We start from the raw sequence: 23,407 nt of genomic DNA on the forward strand, positions 1-23,407 counted from the left end.
AAAAAGAAGATGCACGGTAAAACGTTTTTTGTTGTTTTTTAATTTCACTTTTTGTCTTTAAAACTTTAAATTTGCGAAAAAACACTATTTTATTTTTTTTTCATTTTCTGATATGTTGCCAACTTTTCAGAAATTTCCAGAATGGGCAAACAATCTTTGAACGAGTTATGAATTTTTGAATCAATACCGATTTTTTCAAAGAATCGAAATACTGGTCGCAAAAATTTTTCAACCTCAATTTTTTTGATGTAAAATCAAATTTGCAATCAATAAGCACTTAAGTGAAATTTTGATAAAGTGCGCTGTTTTAAATTTAAAGCCATTTTCAGGTAACTTTTTTGAAAATAGTAGCAGTTATTCATTTTTTTAAATTAGTGCCCTATTTTTGAAAAGCTGAGAAAATTCTCTATATTTTGCATTTTTGAACTTTGTTGATACGACCCTTAGTTGCTGAGATATTGCCATGCAAAGATTTAAAAACAGGAAAATTGATGTTTTCTAAGTCTCACCAAAACAACCCACCATTTTCTAATGTCGATATCTCAGCAACGAATGGTCCGATTTTCAATGTTAAAATATGAAACATTCGTGAAATTTTCCAATCTTTTAAAAAAAAAATATTTCAAAAAAATTTGAATCAAGACTACCATTTCAAAAGGGCCATTTTGAAATGTTAATAAAAATATTTTTTCATCTAAGTTTTTTTTTACTTTACTTTAAATTTACACGAATTATTTTAATAGTTACTAAATTTAATTTATTAAATTTTTCGAAATAGTTATCAAAACTAATCGTTCTTATGTTTAATTTGCACGTTAAGGCTGAAATAAGCCAGAAACACACAAACAATATTAATTTTCAAGAAAACTTTTTTTAAAAGCACTATTGATAAAAACTTAAAAAGCGTACTCGGAAATTATGTGAGCTGCCCCAATACATGTTTTAAAAATATAAACCTGTAGACAAATCTTATCATTTGAATATTATTTTTAAAATAAATTAATTTTTTTATCAATTTCACCTAGAACGTCAAATTTCTGGGGGTTACAAAAATCCCGGAAAACGGAAAATTTTTAATTTATGATAATTGTTGACCTTGGTTCTGATTAATATGTTAACGAAAAATTGTATAAGACAGCAACTTTAATGTTTAAATTAAGTGTGAGGATCAAATAAATTCAAATCGTACAATAAATTGACAAAAGTGATCTCAGGTATTTTTTTATGTGAATTATTTTTTTATCAAAGTGTTTGGACTGTGGGAAAAATGAATCCATACTCCACAATCATTTGATTTTTTCAAATTTGCCTCTGTGACCAGTTTGAGAGAGTGTGATAAAGATTAACATTGACACATAAAGTTTAATTGAAAAAAATATGCAGAAATTATGTTTTTCATGACAAATTAAGTTTCTAGAACATGTCATACTGGTTGCAGACCATAAACAATATAGTTAAGCTTTTCAGTTTTTCCTTGAAAATCTAATTTCTCGTGTTTTTTACTTGACACAACTCAATATTTTCAAATATTTGGAGCAAGTTTTAAAAATGTGGTTACATTCATTGATCATCTTCTAAACAATAACAAGTAGTTTTTGTTAAAGATTTTTAATGGTTTAAACTAGACATGAAATTTTCTGACCATCTGATTAATACAATATGAACAATAATTGGAATTGAATAAAACCATATTAAATTCTTTAATTTTATCTATACATTTTCAGAAATTGGTTTAAAAAATTTAAGAAAATACATACTTCCGCTTGAATTCGGGAATTTCCCGAGAAACGGAAAATATTTTTTTATGGTAAATCCGGGAAATTACACTTTTTTGAACCTTCTTGATTTTTGATTTGTTATAAAACTTTTTATAGAAATCATCTTTTCATGAGCATTTTGTACATACTGTATGTATATTTTGTCCTGGGAAATCCTAAAATTGAAAAAAAAAACTAATTTTGGTTAGAATCCTATTTCTACTCCAAGAAACTTTCCACCCCAGGGCGACCTTTGGATTGCGGGTCCAACCACCGCCAGCGATTCCACCAGAGCAGGCTTGGTTTGGTGTGTTGTTTGTCTTTTTTTATAGCAGGGAAACGACTCCCACACATGGAATGACTTAGTGGCATAACAACAAATTACGCCGAGACCGAAGTTCCCCATCCGATGGAAGGTTAGACCAGATGGGAATCGAACCCATGATCATCCGCTTACAAAGCAGACAGCGTAATTTTGCAATCTTAACTCCCAATTTGAATCGAACTTTTATTAAAAATTCTGCGAATAAATAAAGGATACATTTGATTTCATCTTATTTTGGACTGCTAACACGGAAAGTAAAATTTGAAACAAAGAATTAACGTTGTTGATCACCCCTACAAAATCTCACCTCTCTTAACGCCACTGCACCTGATGAGCGGGAAGCTCCGCCGATCTTCCAAAAGTGGCGGCTCAACGTTGTCGACACTGCTGCTGCATTTTACCTTGAATTGTCGGAACCAACAAGTTGTTAGCTTTGGTAAAATTGGCACTCCCTCCCCGCTTCTGCCACCCACTTTCAGTTGGTAGGCAGCTGCGAGTTTCATTGAACCCCCGCCCACGACGCTCAAACAGCAATGTGAATGAGTGCACTTCTTCAACCTCCCAGCACCCCAGGTGGGTTGAGGAGGCCTTGTTCGGCGTCAATGTTTCTCAAAATAAATTTATTAAATTTAATTATCGCCGCCATCACAAGGGTAATTGCGTGGAAAATTGCTCCTCCATTGTGTGACCCACGTGGTGGTTTTTGGGGTGGGCTTTTCGACCACGGAACCTGCGTTTGGACGGTGGGGAAGGTGGGTTGGATTGGTAATTAATTTCGACGCGAACTGTAATGTCATGATGGGGCTCTTTCCCCGGGCCCTCATCGTGGTACCTTTTTTCTATGGCTTTTTAATTTTGCGCACTGGAAATGGTTTATTATTATCTGGAACATCATCGCCGCAGGAAGGGGGGGGGCGGCTCTAGGTTACGGGAACAGTCAGCCACCCTCCGCCGCAGGTGGGTTGGTCTTGTTTTCGATCAGCGGTCGGTGGTTGCAATTTTATGGTTTCTGACTATTTTTCGGCCAGTTATTGCAATTAAAATGAAGCTTGTGAAGTGAACACGGCACGTGTCCAGTATGTTTGAGATTTTTGACAGCAATTATGAACTTCCGAGAAAATTTGCGATTTCGGTCAGATGAACTTGATTGGAATTGGTGTTTTCATTTTGGAAACTCAAAGCGTTGATTTATATAAGTGTAATTCTCCGCCAACGAACACGAACTCGGAAAAAGTTGCTCCGACTCCTCTTCAATTTGCGTGAAACTTTGTCCTAAGGGGTAACTTTTTTTCCTGATCACGATTCCGAGGTCCGTTTTTTTATATCTCGTGACGGAGGGCAGTACGACTCCTTACATTTTTTGAATACTCGAAAAAAGACGTGTTTTTCAATCATTTTTAGCCTGAAATTGCGATGGTTTGGAAATTTGGTGTCAAAGGGACTTTCATGTAAAATTGGACGCCCGTTTGATAGCGTACTAAAAATTCCGAAAAAACGTATTTTTCATCGCAAAAAAAAAACAAAAATAGTTTCAAAAATTCTGCCACTTTCGATACTCGACAGTAAAATTTTTTGGGACGGGTTATTTTAGAAGAAATTTTTTAGGGTTTTTTTTCATTTAGAACCAAATTTTTCTTTTTTTTAAAATTTCTTGTTTTTTGTTACTTTGCAGGGTATTTTTTAGCGATTAACAATATTCTACAAAGTTGTAGAGCAGTCAATTATAAAAATAAATGGATATGTAGGGGGAGAGGGGGTAATATGCACCCCCTAAGGGAAAACTGTGATTTCTCAACCTGTAATGGTTTACTGTGAAAGAATTTTGTTCGATGTTCTAAAACAACTATTATTCTTCATCATCCATGTGGAAAAAGTCTTAAAAAACCTCAAAATTGTTCGAAAATATCAAATTTCTAAACACATTTTTGATTCATTTCAAACAACAATGCGGGGCAATATGCACCGCAACATTGGGGCAAAATGCACTACAACAACGGGGCAAAATGCACCACAACATGGGGCAAAATGCACCGGGTAAAATCAGTTTTCACTAGTCACCACTAGATGACACCGCTGTTTTTTACTAAGGAGCTTCACAGCGGTGCATTTTGCCCCGACCACGCTTTTTGCTGAAAATTTAATTAAAAATGCATTTTTTGATGTTTTTGGACTCATCTATCATCAGAATAATGAAGATTATGGCAAAAACTATTAACCTCAACACTTACAATATCAATAAATGCTTTTTATATTGTCCAAAAATCATAATGAAAGTGCAATGAAAATTAGATGAAAACACAACATTTTAAAGTTTTGCAAATAACTTGAGTTGTTTTAATACTGCGATGCTCAAATTTTTCCAGCATGATTTAGTAATGTCATGCTTCCAATTTCTATGATTTTTCCCCGGAAAATTCTTCCAAATACCGAGAAAAGCTGGGGGTGCATTTTGCCCCGGGGGTGCATATTACCCCCTCTCCCCCTAATAATAAGGGGTTTGCTTGTGACCATCACGAGTAATCGCAATTTTACGAAAAAAAAGTTAGAAAAAACACTAAATTTAACAATTAAAAATGTTGTTTCAAATGAAAAAAATTACCCTTCTGGGTAAATGATGATTCGAAAAGTACATTAAATTTCCCTTAAAATAACATGTTCCAAACATTTTTACAACGTAGCGAAAAGTTGCAGAGTTCTAAAACTTTTTAAATGTTTTTTTCGATGCAAAATCCTTTTTTTTTTCGGAATTTTGAGCACGACATCAAATTAAACGTCCAACTTTACATAAATGTCCCTTTGACATCAAATTTCCATCTCTTCACCTTTTCAGCACAGACAACAAACGTAGCAGCTAGAACAAAATAACACTGGAACGCCCAACGCATGTCCAACTTACACGGACGCCCAAGCCTCCCAAAAAAGGAGGAACGGTAACTTCAACTCGCTGGTTCTCGGACATTACTAAACCAATCGGGATGATTCTTGTTTCCAGTGATTTGTTAGGGTGTTTCGATGATCCTAGAACTTTGCAGAACTCAATTTGATCAAATCTTTAATTTCTGCGATCGAAAACATCGTTCCACCTTTTTTCAAAACGACTGCCTCCGCGGAATTTTTAGCGAATTTTTTTTACACGCGAAAAAAAAGTTGGAACGATGTTTTTGATCGCAAAAATAACAGATTTGATCAAATTTAGTTCTGCAAAAATCTAGAATCATCTAGACATCCTAACAAATCACTGGAAAGAAGAATCATCTTGATTGATTGAGTTATGTCCGAGAACCATTGAGCTGAAGTTACCGTTCCAACTTTTTTGGAGCCTTGGGCGTTGGAATGATAATTTGAAAATCTTGTGTAAAACCATGGCGGATGATACACTAACGCCAGAGTTGTCAAATCTCGTCTGCGACGACAGCGCCACAAATGGCTTGCCATTCTCAATAAAACCGTTTCATGTTTAACACAAGGTGGTGATCGAGCCAAAACGTCTGTTGCCTGTGTTTTCAGGCTGCAAATTATTGAAAAACACCTCTTTTTCGCATGTTCAAAAATGGAAGGGGTCGTACCGCCCCTCCGTCACGAGATATCAAAAAAGGATCTCGCATTCTTAATCAGGGTCAAAAGTTACCCCTTAGGACAAGGTTTCACGCAAATCGAAGAGAGGTCGGTTAACTGCGGTGTGAGTAGGCGGAGAATTACTCAGCTTAAAATAAATTCGTTCAGATTTATTAAAATCATCCATAATCTTTTCATTTCCTCAACAAACTTTGAAATTAGGTTTGGCTGCTGCAAACATTCTTGTAAGAAGTTATTATACCAAAGACTGGTCAAGGTCGAGAAGTGGTTGATCATTTTGAGGCTGAAGACAATCGTTATTTCACAAATATAATGAAAATGAATTAAAGGGGTAAGGAAAAGGATTTTTCAACAATTAATTCCTCCATTATCAAGATTTTATTTATTAATTTTGGTCTACTTGAATCAGATATTAGTCAATTAGATTCATTTTCCAAATGTCATGAGTTCAAATCCTGAGGTGGAAAGTTTCTAAGTGCATAATATGTTTGAGGACCAGCCCATAAGAAAATGGTGCGCTATTACTTTTAAATAAGTACGGAATACCTATGTTTTTGTTACTGTTTGCTACTGAACTGTTCTCGACTTTTAAGTCAAATTTGAACGTTTTATGACTCATTTCCAAAATACTTGATGAAAATTTTGACGAAATCAAAATTTATGATCACATTTGAACGTTCAATGAGACAAATTTAGCTGGAAAAGGGCCATGATGATCGAAAATTAATTTTGTAAAGTTTTGACAAGGTGCACCGTTTCGAGTTATTGCCATATTAAGGTTAAATAATATAGCAAAATTGTCTTTTCTGAAATAAAAAAAATAGTGTCCATCCTTGTCGATTTCTGCAACAAATGTGTATATTCGAAAAGCTGAGAAAATTCTGTACAATTTTCTTTTTTGAAAATTGTTGATCCGACCTTTGGTTGCTGAAGTACGACCATGCAAACAATGAAAATTACTAAAATGAGTTCTACCTAATTGACCCTTAATTTTCAATCGATGATATGTTGGTAACCATTGATCAGAAATTTTACCCAAGTTCTCTTTTTAGCACTGAAAATCTGATCAATGATTTCATCAACGAAAAACTTTTCGACTTCTTAAGTAAAGATCGAATTAAAAGGATAAATCTAAATTACTGAAAGTTTCAACATTTTACTACCAAAATTTCACCACTTCCTCCGTACAGTTATGCAACGGAATATGAAAACAAAATCCCATTAGTCTAAAAGCTGCCTGCATCCAATGCATTAACACATCGAGGTGCATGTAAAACATTTGCACTGCTGCACTGCTGCTGATATTCCACATCATACATGCTTACACTCTTCACAGTGCTTCAGAGTGCTTCCCGATTGCGAGAGTTTGTACTCCTTTTACGGCAGCAGCAACACTCATCTCTCCTCGTCCACCACAGGCTGAGGCTTGACTGAACCGAGGAATATCGAGATCATGGCCGTCGAAGCGTGGAAAATGTTACACCTCATGGTGCATTTGACTAAAGTATCCATCCGCCTACCAACTCTGCAAAACCTGCAGTCAAGCTCCTCACTTGGTGCAACAGGTGCAGTTTGATGGAAGACTTTGTCGCAAAAAGTGACTTGCCTCTCCCCATTTGAAATAGGAGAGGAAATCTGCCCACCATTGAAAAAACGGCTAATATCCACTTTTGGCGATATCGAGATATTAGCACCAGGTGGTAGAGGATGTTCCAACGCATCTTCTGGAACTTGAATTTCACTGAAATAGTGTTTAGACTTGGCTGCCGATGCGAAAAACCAAACGGCTAATATGCCACTCTTATGGGAAATTGCCTTGACGGAGATTTTGTGACAAACACTAAAACGCGTTTTTCTCGGAATACTTGATTTGGCATAATAGCCGAATTTTCAATTATGGGCAGAAATGCTCTATTTAACATTTTGAGCTTTATTTGAATAAGTTTTCCAACTATTGTGAAACTCGCACAGAGTGCACTTCAAGTGAAAAGTTCCAAACATTTCCATAAGCAAACTTCCTGCGCGAAGAAGGCAAAACTTCCACAAAAGCTGCACCATACCAAAGTATAAAGTTGAATTCCCCCGAATAACTACAAAACTATGTAGAAACACTGTGAGAATGCGGGGGCGTCCCAGACTCCGAAGCCCGTCCGGATTTCAGGGTGACACAAGAGTTGCCCCACGCGCTTTAAATTTGAGCGGCGCTGGCGTCTGTCAAAACCAGCGTCGGTTCAATACGAGCGAGCTTAGAGAATTCCCACGCGCGTTTGCACGGGCGCACGGAATTAAGTTTCGCACCGTAAGCTTCCAGTCATTCATGGAATGGAGTTGTGTGTGGGGGAGATTTTTGAGCTGCGGATCGGCAGAAATGCATGTGAGGACTTGGCTAGTATAGTGCTGTTGTTTTACTGGAGATTATGATTTGGTTGGCTTTTGTAAGCATTTTCTTCAATTTTTTAAATATCTGACTTCAATGGTTGACCCATCAAGTCAACTAGGGGTCGTTCTCTACCAACTCACACAAAATCGGAAAAAAAATTGCCTCGACTCCTCTTCTTTGAAACATTGCACTAAGAGGTAATTTTGACTTCTGATCACGAATCAATATCTCGTGACGGTGGGAGGGTACGACTTTCATCCTTCTGGATTTTTGCTGAGACACGTTTCCAAGAATTTTAGCTCGAAACCGTGAAGAGATTGTAATTTTTTGTCCAAGGGACTTTTCAAAATTAGACTCCCGATTTGATGGCGTTCCAAAAAACGTAATTTAATTGAAAAAAGTTTTAAATACCTGTCATTTACCGTTACTTAACTGTCAAAACATCTTATTTTATGAAAAATTCAATTTTATGTAGCGTAGTTATCATTGAGACACTTTTGAATTTGAACTTTCAATGATTTTTGTATTTTTATAATGAGATTTTTATTGCATTTTCTTTCTATAAAAGTGTTATAACATTGCCCAAAATATGAGATTGATCCTACCTCTACAGCTAGAGCTATTCAACTGTCTCATTGTAGACGCACTTGGCAGGAACGATGAGACAGGTGGGAAACAATCAGACAAAAACAATAATTTTCGAGCTTAACATCGCTCATTGTGTTGTATCAATTGCAGACTTGTCTTGGACATTAAAAAGCAATTTTGCCAAGTTGAAACTTCAATGGACAAAAGCTAAACGAAAAGTATTTAAATTATATTAAAACCTTATAACGTAAAGGGTTTACTTGCATTTTTAACGAGTTATCAGAATCTTCCGTTTTTTTTTTTTTTGATAAGTAATTTTGACCATTTTTAACCAGTTTTTAGAAACTTTCATACCTAAAATTCATTTGTATGGTTTTGAAGGAATGTTTTTCGGAATGTTCTGCAAATATTGCATTAGATGCTTTAGACATTTGTTTTGGCTCGAGCACTGCCTAATGTGGATTTTTTTTTAAATTAAGAAACATAAAGAACTACAAAAAAACGTCCAAATGAGCTTATAAAATATTTCTCGTTTTCCGAGAATTCCCGAAATTCAGATGGAAGTATACCTCTTAATCCAATTAAACTTACCTACTTGTGAAACTAATCACCTTTTCTGAAAATGTCATCTCAAGGTTTATTGTAGATAATTTTAATTTCTGAAGGAGTCAAAACTGGAAATGGTTCTTGTTTATTCGTTTGGCCAAAGAAATGATAATATTATGGAATTAAAGTAAAATATTACCTCTTTTTAAGCATTTTAATAAAAATATCTGTGTTAAATTTTATTAATCAAATATAAATTGAATTCTTTTCGACAAAACCAGCTTGGGTAGTAGTGATGTTTTGAGTTTTCTTTTCCGGATCTTTCGTGAAAGAGAGAGAAGAGTGCCATGTTCCCTTTCGATTTTTTCTCGCGATCGCGATTCCATCACTGATTACATGTTAAATTTAGATCTAATTTTTGTAGATATTTTTCATTTAATTCGAAATGCAGAAAATTAATTGTAAATATGCATCGAAAAAAGCTTTAATTTTAACATGGCTACAACAGTTTTAGCTATTTTATTTTTAAATCTCTGTAAAATTTTGCAAAATTAAGATGAATTGTATATAACGTGAGAGAATTTCAGATGATTTGAATTCAGTACTTGCTCGATAAATGGACTGAGAACGTAGCCCAGTCACCGAATGCTGCTCGCTAACTGGGCTGAACGAAAAATTACGAGGAGACCACCGATGCAAAATATTTTCCTGTTGAAACATAAAAATAAAATTTACTTAAACTTATTTACAATGCTTACTCTTCATATTTCTTAAATTGTGACTTTATTTTGAATAAAAGTTTGAAAAAAGTTTTTATATTTATTGAACATGATTTTCGCATCCATTAACCCCTCGATCATTTCAGTTTGTTTTGTTTTTTTTTTTTACGTTTGCCTGCTTTTTAACTGGGCTACGGCCCAGTTTATTCAATTTGGTTTAAAATATAAAACTTGTTGATACAAAATTTGTTAAACATTATTCAATGTTTTATAATTTTCTGATATTGTCAATAACATATGTTACAAAAAATGTTATGAATAAAACTTTGCCTCTTTTTTTCGAAATAATCCTTTTTGCTGAAAATCTCTTTAAAAAATATTTAACTTATTTTACTGATTCTACTCTTGGTGAATTGAGAAAGTTTTTCGTATTGGAGAGATTCTAGAAAATTATTCTGGTATTCTCGTATTTAGATTTCTAAAGTCTCTATAGAATTGGGATAGCTGAATCGTAAATTCATGTGTTGATAATTTTGCAAAATCACACTCTTGAAATTTACATTCAATATTTTGTGTCAAGGAGTTATATTATGTATCTTGAACTTTTGATAGTTATTTTATTTTTTCTGAAAATAAATATTCTAAAACAACACATTGTTCTATTTATTTCAAACAGATTTAAGAGCAACCTGACATTACCGTGAAATTCCATTTTTTTATAATTGGCATGCCGCATAATTTCAGTACATTTGCTGTGAAAAATCAGAAGCCCAATAATAATGCTTAATTATTGTTAAATGTTGAACAACTTTTTGTAGTTTGAAAGTACTTTTAATTGAGGTAAAATAATCACACAAATATACTAGGTCCAATTTTTAGAAACATTAATAATTCACTTTAAAAATGTCAGATTTTTGTGTTAAATTTAACGCTTTACTATTATATTCAAGAGCTGAATCCAGTTTCTATTAAGACTTCAGCAAAAAAAAGATTAAGATTAGGATTTTTTTATCTTTATTGCATGATTCGAAGCACTGCTTCGAAGATCATTTATATTTTAGAATACCTATATTAAAGATGAAAACATGATGCCCTATTCAAATTGAATGAAAAATATTGATAAGAACCTGAATCAGAACAATTTCCACTCAATTTCAAATTTCCCGGGATTTTTGCAGCCCCGGGAAATTAAAAGCTCTACTCGTGAAGAACGCAAGTAAACCCAATTTGTTTGTGCATATTTGGTTTTGTTTTTGTCTGCCCTACAAGTTTGTAGAACATTATTGTACTATAAAAAGAAAGTATTTCCAATAAAATGACATGTCTCTCGATTTTTAACACTTCAGTAACGGGAGCCTTTTGATTTTTTCCTATCAAAAATCTACAAAACAAAAAAAAACAAAATAATTCGTGCTGTTCCGGTCATCCACTTTTGAGCAAACACTTATTACTGATTTATGTTTTAACTCCATCTAAACATTTCAAGATATGAAACTTTTTCAGAACAACTCATAAATCTATGAATTGCAATTCAATTTTCGCTTTTGATATTAGCAAATTTTAAATTTTGTAAAAAAAACTTAAAAAATCAGCTCAAAATCCACTTTTGTAGGTCACCTTGTCTGGCAAAAGTGACTCTCTTCGGCTATGTTTAACCTGAAAATTTTAAAATCCACCCCCAAGTTTATTAGGTTTGCGAATTGTAACCCTAGCCGCAAGTTGCACAACAATGTTTCGCGCAAAAAATAAACTTCTGCTGCAGCTAGATTCAATCCTACACCACCTCCCGTAACCGATCCGCCACGCTTGATCGCTTCGTTATCTCAACCATCTCGGATGCGCCACACGCCAACGCCGCGGACTTAAACTTGCAAGCTTAGAGAGACCGTCCTAGTCTACGCTCGCTTCAGCGACTAAACTTGTTGGGAGTGAAAAAATAAAAACAAAAGTGAAAATAATACCAACTGTGTACTAATCTTTAGTGTTGGGGTGCTGTTTTGTCTTCTAGGTGTTGTGTGAGTCGGGTTAGGATGATGAGTTTGAGATTGTAATCTCTCCCTCGCTGTGGGGAGATAGTGAGTGTGAACTAGCGATTAGCCAGGCGCTGTCAATGCTGAAGAAACTTGAGGCGGAGTACAACTAGTTGCGGCGGCACTAAGGGTCTGTCATTATGCATTAAAATCGATAATTATGCATCACCGTCGTCTCGGTTGCACAATTGGACCCAGCAGCTACACCCGAAGAAGAAGAAGAAGGAAAAGCTACAGTGTTGGAAGCTGCAGCGGCGGCAGTGCAGCCATCCAGATTGGAGGTGACGGTCTTGGTCATGAGGAAATCTACGAGTTTGGGTAATCACCGGTGGTCGTCGGCGTTCCGAAAGTGTGACCAAGTCGCGTTGAACTTAAGTAACGTTTAGAAGCAGCTATAAGTATAGAGGAGAAGGGGGAGAAGCTCCCGCCTGGAATTCGTGTGGGAAAGTGGAACCAAATCAAGGGAGTGCCAATTTCCCGGACCCGTTGAATCTGTGTAATAGGCAGCTTCGTGTGAAGAAATAACTGCCAAGAAGACTGTAGACTATAGTGAAATCGGTGGTTTTGGACGGTTATTTCCTGTTGCTGCTGGGTAAGAGATCGGCCGATTGGCTGGCGATTTGCCGGTTGCTACGGCGGTTGGCATTCCACGATGAGGAAGATTGATGCGACCAACACGAAGTACCTCTTGGACTACCTGTACTACACGCGGGACGACGAACAGTTTCGGTTCTACAAGAAGGTAAGGGGTTTAGACCGGAAGCTGGCAAACCGTCAATTGGAGAAAATGTTTTTCTTATTCTGTTAGGTAGCTTCTGTTTACAATTTGGCAAAATTTTATCAAGATTAAACCATAACTAGTGTTGATGAATTGTCAAATATTTTATCCGTTAAATTTTGCGATAAATTTAGAAAAAAAGGTGCAGGTGGTTATGTTACACATGACCAGTATGACAAAGAACTTTGCAAGATGATTGTTGAAATTTTCGATTAGAATGTCCGGTCCAAATTTCTCCATGATTCCCATATAATTACGTCCTATCAAACTGAGGGGACGGAAATTGCAAGTGGAGCTAAAATAGAATTCAAGGTGAAATCAATCGACTTTCACTCACCACTCGAAAGTTACCAAGATGCTGAAATGTTTTTGCAAGGCTGTTGCAAGCAATCGGCGGCAGGAAAGTAAATTTTAACAGCAAACATTAAAACTGCCCTTTTCAGGGTTCTAATTGATTACAAAATGGTTTTTTTAATTTCCAGAAACAGATTTTCGCAGCGGCACAAAAAAAATGCTTCGCAGCAATCTATTTATTACTTCAATTTATTTTTACTGCTTAGTTTTAGATAATGGCCAAATGCAACTTTTCATGTCCAGTATCGGAAACCATAAAGTTTGATACCCATATTGCCCCAACTCTTATGGTTCGGCAAATGTCCGCCATCGGAACATCCGCGGGGCCTCCGGCCACTCCGGATTGTGGCCACTACTGCCGAAATGTCAAATTTCATGTCCAGTATCAAAAACCATAAAGTTTGATACCCATATTGCCCCAACTTTTATGGTTCGGCAAATGTCCCCCTTCGGAACATCCGCGGGGCCTTCGGCCACTTCGCATAGTGGCCACTACTGCCGATATGTCAAATTTCATGTCCAGTATCAAAAACCATAAAGTTTGATAGGGGAGCTGGGGGTAAGACGGCCAGGCGGGGTAAGACGGCCACCCCACTGTTTTAATAAGTATACTAATGAATATTACTAAAATGTTTAGCAATACTGTTCCTCATGCTAAATAATGCATATGGAGTCACCTTTGCCAGAAATATTGTTTGAAATAGTATAAAAATAGCTCAAAATAAACAAATAATTTTTGAACTTGAAACTGGATGTAATTTTCATGAATTACAACTTAGGCATTTTTGTTAAATAACAATATGTTTTTCTGTCTTCAAATATTTTTTCATGTTAAATTGAAGTTTTCCCTAGATTATGTCCCTCGAAAAAGTTCAAAAAATGCGATGAACTGTTTACAAAAAATGTTTAAAAAAATAATTTATTTGGGGGCAAGACGGCCACCTCCTCCGGGGGTAAGACGGCCACCCGTAATTTGTAGATTTTATTTGATATAGGTTATATTTTTGACGGTTTTTGACTATTAAGACATATTTGTAGATAAAGGAAAAGCATTTTCAATAAAACTATCCATTTTTAATCAAAATGCTGTTAACTACCGTTTCGACAACATTCTTTACTGTGATATAGCAAAACTCATTGAATAGTATGAAATCCTATCAAACTTTTCATAAAAATCGCTAATTTAATATTGTTTACATAATTTTGATTTACTTATTCTAATCGAAATACACAAACTAATTTTTTTGTATCAAATTGTGTTTGTTTTGTAGTAAAAATTCATAGTTTTTCATAAAATGTGGTCGCAATAATATGAAATTCACTGAGCCAAAATATGAAATTTTTTAAACAGCATTTTTCTTCACATTTGAAACCTGATTTTTTTCAACCAAAATAGTTATGATGTTCAGAGAAGTCTGTTGAACCAACCATGTAGGTGTTTGGGTGGATTTAGCAAAGTTATTAAGTTAATTTATAGCACTGGCCGTCTTACCCCACATGGGTGGCCGTCTTACCCCGCGTATTTCATATATATACGATTTCAATTATTTTTTTAAATTGCTGAAAAGTATTGAAAATTGGTTTTTAGACCAACTAATTTATGTCATTTCTATAATGGACTAGTAGTAGAACAATATGTACGTAATTTGAGATCAAAATAATCTGTTGTGTAAATTTTATTAGACTTCTCCCTTAGGGTGGCCGTCTTACCCCCATCTCCCCTACCCATATTGCCCTAACTCTTATGGTTCGGCAAATGTCCCCCATCGGATCATCCGCGGGGCCTTCGGCCACTTCGCATAGTGGCCACTACTGCCGAAATGTCAAATTTCATGTCCAGTATCAAAAACCATAAAGTTTGATACCCATATTGCCCTAACTCTTATGGTTCGGCAAATGTCCCCCATCGGAACATCCGCGGGGCCTCCGGCCACTCCGGATAGTTGCCACTACTGCCGAAATGTCAAATTTCATGTCCAGTATCAAAAACCATAAAGTTTGATACCCATATTGCCCCAACTTTTATGGTTCGGCAAATGTCCCCCTTCGGAACATCCGCGGGGCCTTCGGCCACTTCGCATAGTGGCCACTACTGCCGATATGTCAAATTTCATGTCCAGTATCAAAAACCATAAAGTTTGATACCCATATTGCCCTAACTCTTATGGTTCGGCAAATGTCCCCCATCGGAACATCCGCGGGGCCTTCGGCCACTTCGCATAGTGGCCACTACTGCCGAAATGTCAAATTTCATGTCCAGTATCAAAAACCATAAAGTTTGATACCCATATTGCCCTAACTCTTATGGTTCGGCAAATGTCCCCCATCGGAACATCCGCGGGGCCTCCGGCCACTCCGGATAGTTGCCACTACTGCCGAAATGTCAAATTTCATGTCCAGTATCAAAAACCATAAAGTTTGATACCCATATTGCCCCAACTTTTATGGTTCGGCAAATGTCCCCCTTCGGAACATCCGCGGGGCCTTCGGCCACTTCGCATAGTGGCCACTACTGCCGATATGTCAAATTTCATGTCCAGTATCAAAAACCATAAAGTTTGATACCCATATTGCCCTAACTCTTATGGTTCGGCAAATGTCCCCCATCGGAACACCCCCCGGGGACTCGGGCCCCTCCGAATTGTGGCCACTAGGTGTGAGCAAACTCGTGTAGGGCGACAGGTAGCTGCACTGCAGAAACCAGATGCACACAAATGAAGCTCTCCAGCCCGCGTTTGTGTGTATGCGTAATTCGGTGCTCTTTCAAGCACCAAACTTGCCTCTCGATTTCCCTTCCGCACACACAAACACTCACTACCGTACCCAACCAGATTTTTGAAGAATACTCTTTCGTGTGAATTGGCTCTGAAAAGGGCCATTTTAACGTCCTATGACGTTGATAAAACCATGCGATGATGACACTCCAAGTTTGCTCCAAGTTGCCGGCAATTTTCCCTCCAGCGCCTGCTCTGCCTCTCTTTCCAGAACAATTCTCTCCTTCCTCTCGGCGGCTCTGCTGTGCTGCTGCTGCTTCTCGATCCTCCTCGTGCAAAGCTTCGGACTTGTTTGAGCTTCGACCGGTGGCGCGGCGCTCTTTTATAACCTCGCTTGGCTGTGACGGCTCGACACTTTCGAAGCAGTGGCAGAGAGCAAACCGCTCAACCAATCAGCGACCGGGATTACTCCGGTCTGATTTTTTATTTTCGTCTTAACTTTTAAGTACTTCAACAAAGTTTTATCAACTTTACGAGGTAGTCTACTTGTACTTTAAGACTTCCTCTTTCGTTTGGTGGGTAAAACATAAAGATTGTTTGATAGGGGGGGAAGATATAAGCATTTGAAAGACGACACAAATCGTTACACTTTCGCTTCGCGAAATTTTGGATTGACACCCGTAGACAGTGCCCTTAGGACAAAGTTCTTTGTCAAAAATCTAAATTTCTTTAAATAAGTCTGATAAGCAGGAACAATCTTTATTAAAAGTGTCAAGAGGTGCTTAACATGTTATCAATGTTATTTTTCTGCAAGTGCTTGTTATAAATGATTATTTTACCTCAGGTATTTAGTATATTTTCAGGATTGAAATAAATATCCATATTTTACTTTTTATAATTTTCAAGATGTCAAAAACTGTCCAATTTTGACTGAAAAAAAAATGCAAAGCTTATTTAAATCGGATCGCAAGCGTTCGTTCGGCTTTTGTCATTGCAAATTTCAAGATTTGGATTCTGTTCATCTTGATAAGGCATTTTTTGAGGAGGTATTCAAACGTAATGGTCTTAAGAATTAAAGACCATTATAAACAAAATAAATTCGCAATGCAAAATAAATACGAACTAGTCAAAGGCTGGTACTAGAGGGTGACGAGCGGGAATTCCCGGGAAAAAATTCTCGGGAAATCGACCATTTTTGGACCTCTCGATTCCCGGGAAATTCGGTCGAGACTCCCGGGAAATTTTAAACTTAAACTATTGAAGCAAAATTATATAAACTAATCAAGAATTATTTGAAAAATTCAAAATTGTTTGGAACATTGGATGTTTAATGTTCGATGTTCAAGTTCGAATAAGCCAGTGTTTCTCTAATCTTTCTATTCATATTTTTTTTTAATTTTAACTTGTCAAAAATTCCAATAACAATAATCGAGAGAAGACAAAAAAAATTTGGACCCCAAAATTTACCTTAAAACATACTTTACAGTTACACCCCAGAAATGAAATTTAATGTTTTTTTTTTTATAAATCCAGTGTTTTTTTAATGTCCTATAAGATATTGGGTTTCATATGTTTATAGGACGTTATAAAAAAAACTCTAGAAATATTTTTTTTATTTTTTATTTCTAAGAGGTTATAGCTTCTTCATGATAAGTTCAAATTCCATATCTTTTCTCGAGCATAGCAATGCTTATGTATTTTTTTTTAATTCTTAGTACCTAAGGTAATTTCGCTGTATCAAGGTAATTTCTTTTTTTTGTGTAAAAGGCCATTTTATGTTTCACATCAACCTCAATATTAATTATATTTTGTAAAAAAAAAAAACTCTGGAGCGGTAATCTTTGTAAAGTTAAGGTTCGCCAATTGTAAACACTCCAGTTTTCCTGATAACTGTAAATATGTATATCTTAAATTAAAATTTAAAGTTGACCTTAAAAATGATGAAAAAAGTTTAAATTGTCGTTTTGAGTCGTTATTCATCATATTGCAAAAATCTCGATACTGGGAAATTATATATTAGCTATGTTTTTACTTCACAAAAATTTAATAAACATTTGAAAAATCACTCAGTGCGAATTATGATTCGTGAACATTTTAAACTATTAAAGTAAACTTTATAGTTCCTCTAAATTATGAGGATACTTAATTTAACGAATGAGTAACGAATTTTATACTTTTCTTTTTAAATTATGCCACTATTGGCATAGTAAAAAAACTCCCGGGTCCCGGGAATTCCCGGAAAATGGCCAAATTCAACTCTCGATTCCCGGGAAATTGAAAATCTCGAGAATCGTCACCCTCTAGCTGGTACAAATTTTATTTATATTTTTTGTCTCCCCCCCCTTCAAATATTTCAAAAAACTTCAAAATTTCAATGGAAATTGAACTGCAATCAGCTGAAATCAATTTAAAATGCATTCCCCTGCGTTTTGAATCATTTTTAGCATGTTTGGGTTAATTTAAAAATCTTTTGAATTTTTGAAAATTTCCCATGTTTAGTGTCGCAAAGAGTTTTTTTTCGCTAAAATTTTAGTTTTCTTTAAATCTTACATTTTAGGAAAACTAATGATTGCAAAACAACTGAACTAGTGTAAAATGCATTTTAAAACACTTTTTGCATTCAAATGTTGAGACTATGGCTTGTTATTTCCCCCCCCCTCGACCCCGGCCAGAGCCGAGGGACAAAAACTTTGAAAAATATTTGCATCGGCCTAATCTGCATAAAAAATGTCAGCTTTGCAAAGCGAATATTTTGAAAAAAAAGAATGCCCATGTCTATTTATAAGTTTTTATTTATGTTTGTATTAAATCTGGATCTTAGCGTTTTGCAATCAGCTGATTGAACAATTTTACAATCTTACGTCAGCAGATCAAATATAAAAAAATGAAAATATTTATTCATCCAGCCCAATAAATACAAATTGAGAGGATAATCAACATTCGATTGAAGATTTTTTGAATTTACTTTTAAAAAGGTCCTGTATACTTTTTTGTGTGTTTATACCGCCATTTATAGGGACATTTAAAAGCACCGGCAAAAGTAAAGCTAAATATTAAAAATAAGTATTTAAAGGCCATTGTGAAATTTTCTTTTTTGAAGCCATTTAAAATCACGAATCCTATCCATAACTAATCGAGGTTATAAGGCTAGTCAGAGGAGAAGCAATGTCACAAAACAAAATCATATTTTACAGCAAAAAGTTTCACAAAATGTGTACATCAATGCTATTTAAAAAAAATGTAATATATTAATGAATTTATGTAAAGATTTTTCCTTAAGTTAAATGTCTTTTTCTTCTTGTCTTAGAACTTGACAAAGCTTTAACCTTAAATTACAATTTCAAACTTTTTATATTTTTTAAATTTTTTTCAGTTGGCTTTACATTATCTTCGCCAACTTTAACAATATTTAATTATTATTTACAGAATTTACCGAACAGAACTAAAGCGAAGATTATAGAAATTATATATGTGAAACAGACTCATAATAGGCGTTACAAAACAAGTTTGATCTTGTTTAATGATAATAATACAAGATGCAATAGTTTTGTCTTTCTAAAACTTTTGAACCCCGGAAAAATCTCTCAAAAGTTTCTATCCCTCCCTTTAAAAGTTTCACTTGAAAAATCAAGGAGCAAAACTATAATATCAAAAAATATTTAAAAATATTCTCCATTATTTTATAATTATACGTAGAAAAAAAAATTGGTGGTCAAATATTAATTTCTGAGAATGAACATGTGATTAAATTTAGTAAGTTTAAGAGGGATTTTTTTTTAAATACTCCACGGTCCCTATACCAGAGTACTTTGACTCAGAAAAAGTCGAATGTTTCTACTGAATGTATATTTAAAAAGATTGTTTGTTATTATTCGATCATTAAAAACAATTAAATCGCCTGAAAAAAACTCAAGCGATCTTAAAAAATGTTATCACAACATACTTAAGTTAAGTTGCCAACAATAAAAAAATTGAAACACATTAAAATTTTAAAACAAACATGAAGATTAAACATGTGAAAAAAAACTAACCAAACAAAATGCCAAAATTCATAGAAATTGAACTAATGTTTGGTATAAAAATAACTGCAATCATCCTACCCTTTGCATGGTGACTTGATGATTCCGAAAATATTTTCTTTTTTCACCACGCTTTTCAATTGAAGAATTTACAAAAGAAAGGCTTGTGGTTGGAATATTTGTTGATTAATATTATTAATATTTTAAGCATCAATTTTAGACAATAGTTAAACACCATCGGATTTTCTGCTGTTTTGCAAAAGACAAATCCAAGCATGACAAAATCGAAACAAGTCAAGAATCTGAGATCAACACGTAATTTAACAGGTTACGAATACCATCACCGAAGTGATCAGAACTTACCTTGAAGTAGTTGACCTAGTTGTTGCACCCACCTAGACCTAAACCAGCGGGATCTTAAGGTGACCAACACCAACCAGGAAAGTTTGCAAATGCAGCTTTTAAATAGGTCGACCCTTAGAAGAAGACCGGTCCGTTCGGCCGTTTCTATCGAAGCAGCGTGTGTGTGTAACCTAATCCTCACGTCACGGCTCAGGTGCAATCTGACTCCAGAAATAAACCAGACTCAACGCGAAGGTATTCGTGACTTGGGACTTAATTGCGTTGGCAGCATAATCAAATTCAAAACTACACTTTTCATACATCTATCGCGACAGTATCGTTGGTGAAAAATTTGCATGATAAATTTGCTTACGCTTCCTCGTTTACATTTTCCACCACAGACTGATGAGCTTAAAATGAATGACGTGAAACGGTTTTGACGAGCCATTATGATGCAAAGTAAAGTAAAGCAGAGTGAAGCAAAAAAAGTGAACGCCGAGTGTTAACAACAACAATAAAACTTATCGCATAATTATAGACCGCTGGTAGTGACAGCTATTGTGGTAAGCACTCAGTCGGCTACTGTATCGTGTAAACATGCTAAATGTGCCTTGTGGGACGAGACACGTGGTGAGGATACCACACCTCTCGATAGAGGAATGCAGTGGATAACTGGAGCACTAATAGATGTAGCAGTTATTATTGGAAATGGTCTTCTTGTATAGCACTTAATCAGAAATATTATTTCAAAGTAACACACGATCTGGTCTTACTGAAACTTTGTCTGCCCTAGTTAACTAAGAAGTATGTATTTACTTCAGGAAACTCTAACAAAAATATCGCACCATTTACGGCCTTGCTATTTTCAAAACTGAGGTTGTTTCCACACTGCTGTAATAACAAAAAACACTTGCAGAACAGGTACTAAGCTAAACACAGAACTCAAGCTCAAAAGCTTGACTGTTGATAGTGCATCGTATTGCTTCTATTTTGGACGTCCACTGTAAACTTCCGATGTGGTGTCAGCGCGCTGAGGAACGGAGCTTAGCTTTCGTACAATGAAACTTAGTGTTTTTGTGCAGTGCCAAACCGATTGCTAATTTACCCATTAATTGTAAATTATTATTTGAGTTTCTAATTTATTAAAAGAAAGTGTTTTTGTTTTCAAATTGTGCAACAAAAATAGCATGCAAGTAAATATAAAAGACACATTCTGACGTTACAACGGTTTGACGTTTCTTTTTTCAGTTTTTTTTTTTTTGCTATAACTCGGAAATTTCAAAGAAAACAACTCAATATTTTTTTAAGATTCTGAAAGTACGTTAAATTTGCCATAAGGATCGAATCTATGACATTTCCCCGAAACCCACATTCCGGCAAAGACATTTCCCCGAATGCCACATCTCCGAAAAGACACTTTCCCGAAATATTTAAAAAACACACGTAGGAAAATTTAATATTAAGGTCATAGGTACTTTTGTAAAAATATCACTAAAAAACTATTTAGTTTATATCTAGGTCTAGGTTTATCATTCGGGAAATTTAATTTAATAAAGGACAGTTCGGTAAAATGGCCATTCAGGAAATTGACATTCGGGGATATGTAATTTTCGGGAAAATGATTTTCGGGTTATAAGATTTCGATAAGATAATCGAAAATGATTTTCGAGTTATAAAATATTCAAAATTTGTGATACATTTTAGATGTTACTAATCAAAAAACTATCTTTTTTCCTGTAAAGCAATTCTCTACGAAATCGGCCGATTTCGACCATTTTTATGTTTTGTTTTTTTTCTCAAACTTTATGCGGGCCTTTTTATGAGCCATTTTGCGTCATTGGTTCACCCAGACATGTCTCCATACTATTTTGGCAGCTGTCTAAAATATTCGAAAATCTGTAACTTTTGAAAAAAAAAAAATAGATCAATTTAGTGTCTTCGGCAAAGTTGTTGGTATTAATGAGGACTATTCAGAAAATAGATGCACGGAAGTTTATTGATTTTTTTTATAGGATTTTTTTCAACAAAAACTAAATTTCTCAAAATTCTAATTTTTTATTTTTAAGATTTTTTTATATGTTTCGCAACTTTTGAGCTATAGAGAAGTATGGTCAAAAATTTTGCCGCCGAGGTTTGAATTTTGGAAAAATAGTGATTTTAGGAAAAAAATCAAATTTCATACATACAATTTTTTGACCTATTTTTTTTAGCTAATTTTTTTTCGAGACGAATTTTACAGATTGACGAATTTTACAGAAGTGCCTCATTTTCTAAATAAGTTCACCGAAAGTTTGATATCAGCGAAATAGTTGCAGTTTTCGATTTTGATTATTTTTTATTTTTTGAAAATATTGTTATCGAACAGATCGGAAAATTTCACAAATGTTTCATTTTCAACATTTTTTCAACATTAGTTGCAGAGACATCGGCATTAGAAAATTGAGGGTTGTTTGGGTAAGACATAGAAAACTTAAATTTTTCTCTTTCTTTTTATATAAGCCGCTGTAGCAACCTGAGGTCCAATCTTAAATGTCTCTTAGCCAATTTTATAGCAAAACTTTTGAACTTGAAAAATATCAAAAATGGTCACTTATGGTCACTACTTTTAAAAATCGAAAAACTGCAAATATTTCGCTGAAATCAAACTTTCGGTGACTATATCTTGAGAACGAGGCTCTTTATCAAAAAATCTGGAAAGTACTTTTCGATTGCATTTTTCAAATTAAAAAGCGCTGACAAGCATTGATTTGTGGTAAAATTAATGTTTACTTGTAAAGTATTGTAGGGGAAATATGCCCAATTTTGTCACACTAAGCTTTTCGACCTGATTTCGTTACTTTTGCAGTTTTCTGCTATTCAAAACATTTTTAGAGATATGAACAATGGAGAATTGCTTCCCCTCTATTATTTGAGCTATTTATTACTCTGTAAGTACTACGAAACACTTTATAAAAGCTGTAATTCATTATCAAAGTGCTGATGTGCTGATAATAGAAATGGTACGATAAAGGGTATATTTCCCCTACATATGGGAATATTTGACCAAATACTACGATTTATTCAAACATACCGAGTGCTCTCTTGTACTATCTACATAGAAATCCCAGTAAGCTTACTACGAGAGAGTACACGAACATCGATATAAAGACGTTTAAACTAACAAAATTTAACTTTATTTGAACAGTCGAAAATATTAAACGGCAAGAGCAGCATTTATACACAAAATTTACATTTTTTTTATTGGTAGGAAATTTAGTAAAATTCAATTATTTCGACTGG

The 23,407-nt window shown here is 34.9% G+C and overlaps 1 protein-coding gene across 2 annotated transcripts in view; it reads left to right on the top strand.

The window, feature by feature from the left end:
• The window catches only part of LOC120413418 (sodium- and chloride-dependent neutral and basic amino acid transporter B(0+)), a 205,739-nt gene that overhangs the window by 170,935 nt on the left and 11,397 nt on the right, over positions 1-23,407 (top strand). Inside the window, exon 1 of one of the 2 annotated variants that reach the window (XM_039574233.2) lies at positions 11,926-12,663. The exons of the other annotated variant lie outside the window; for it this stretch is intronic. Coding sequence (XP_039430167.1) covers positions 12,574-12,663 — 90 coding nt within the window. The 5' untranslated portion in view covers positions 11,926-12,573. Of the gene's footprint in view, positions 1-11,925; positions 12,664-23,407 lie in introns of those variants that run through there. 2 annotated transcript variants of the gene reach the window in all.

The sequence above is a fragment of the Culex pipiens genome, chromosome 3 (genome assembly GCF_016801865.2).
Source record: "Culex pipiens pallens isolate TS chromosome 3, TS_CPP_V2, whole genome shotgun sequence".
NCBI lineage: Eukaryota > Metazoa > Arthropoda > Insecta > Diptera > Culicidae > Culex > Culex pipiens.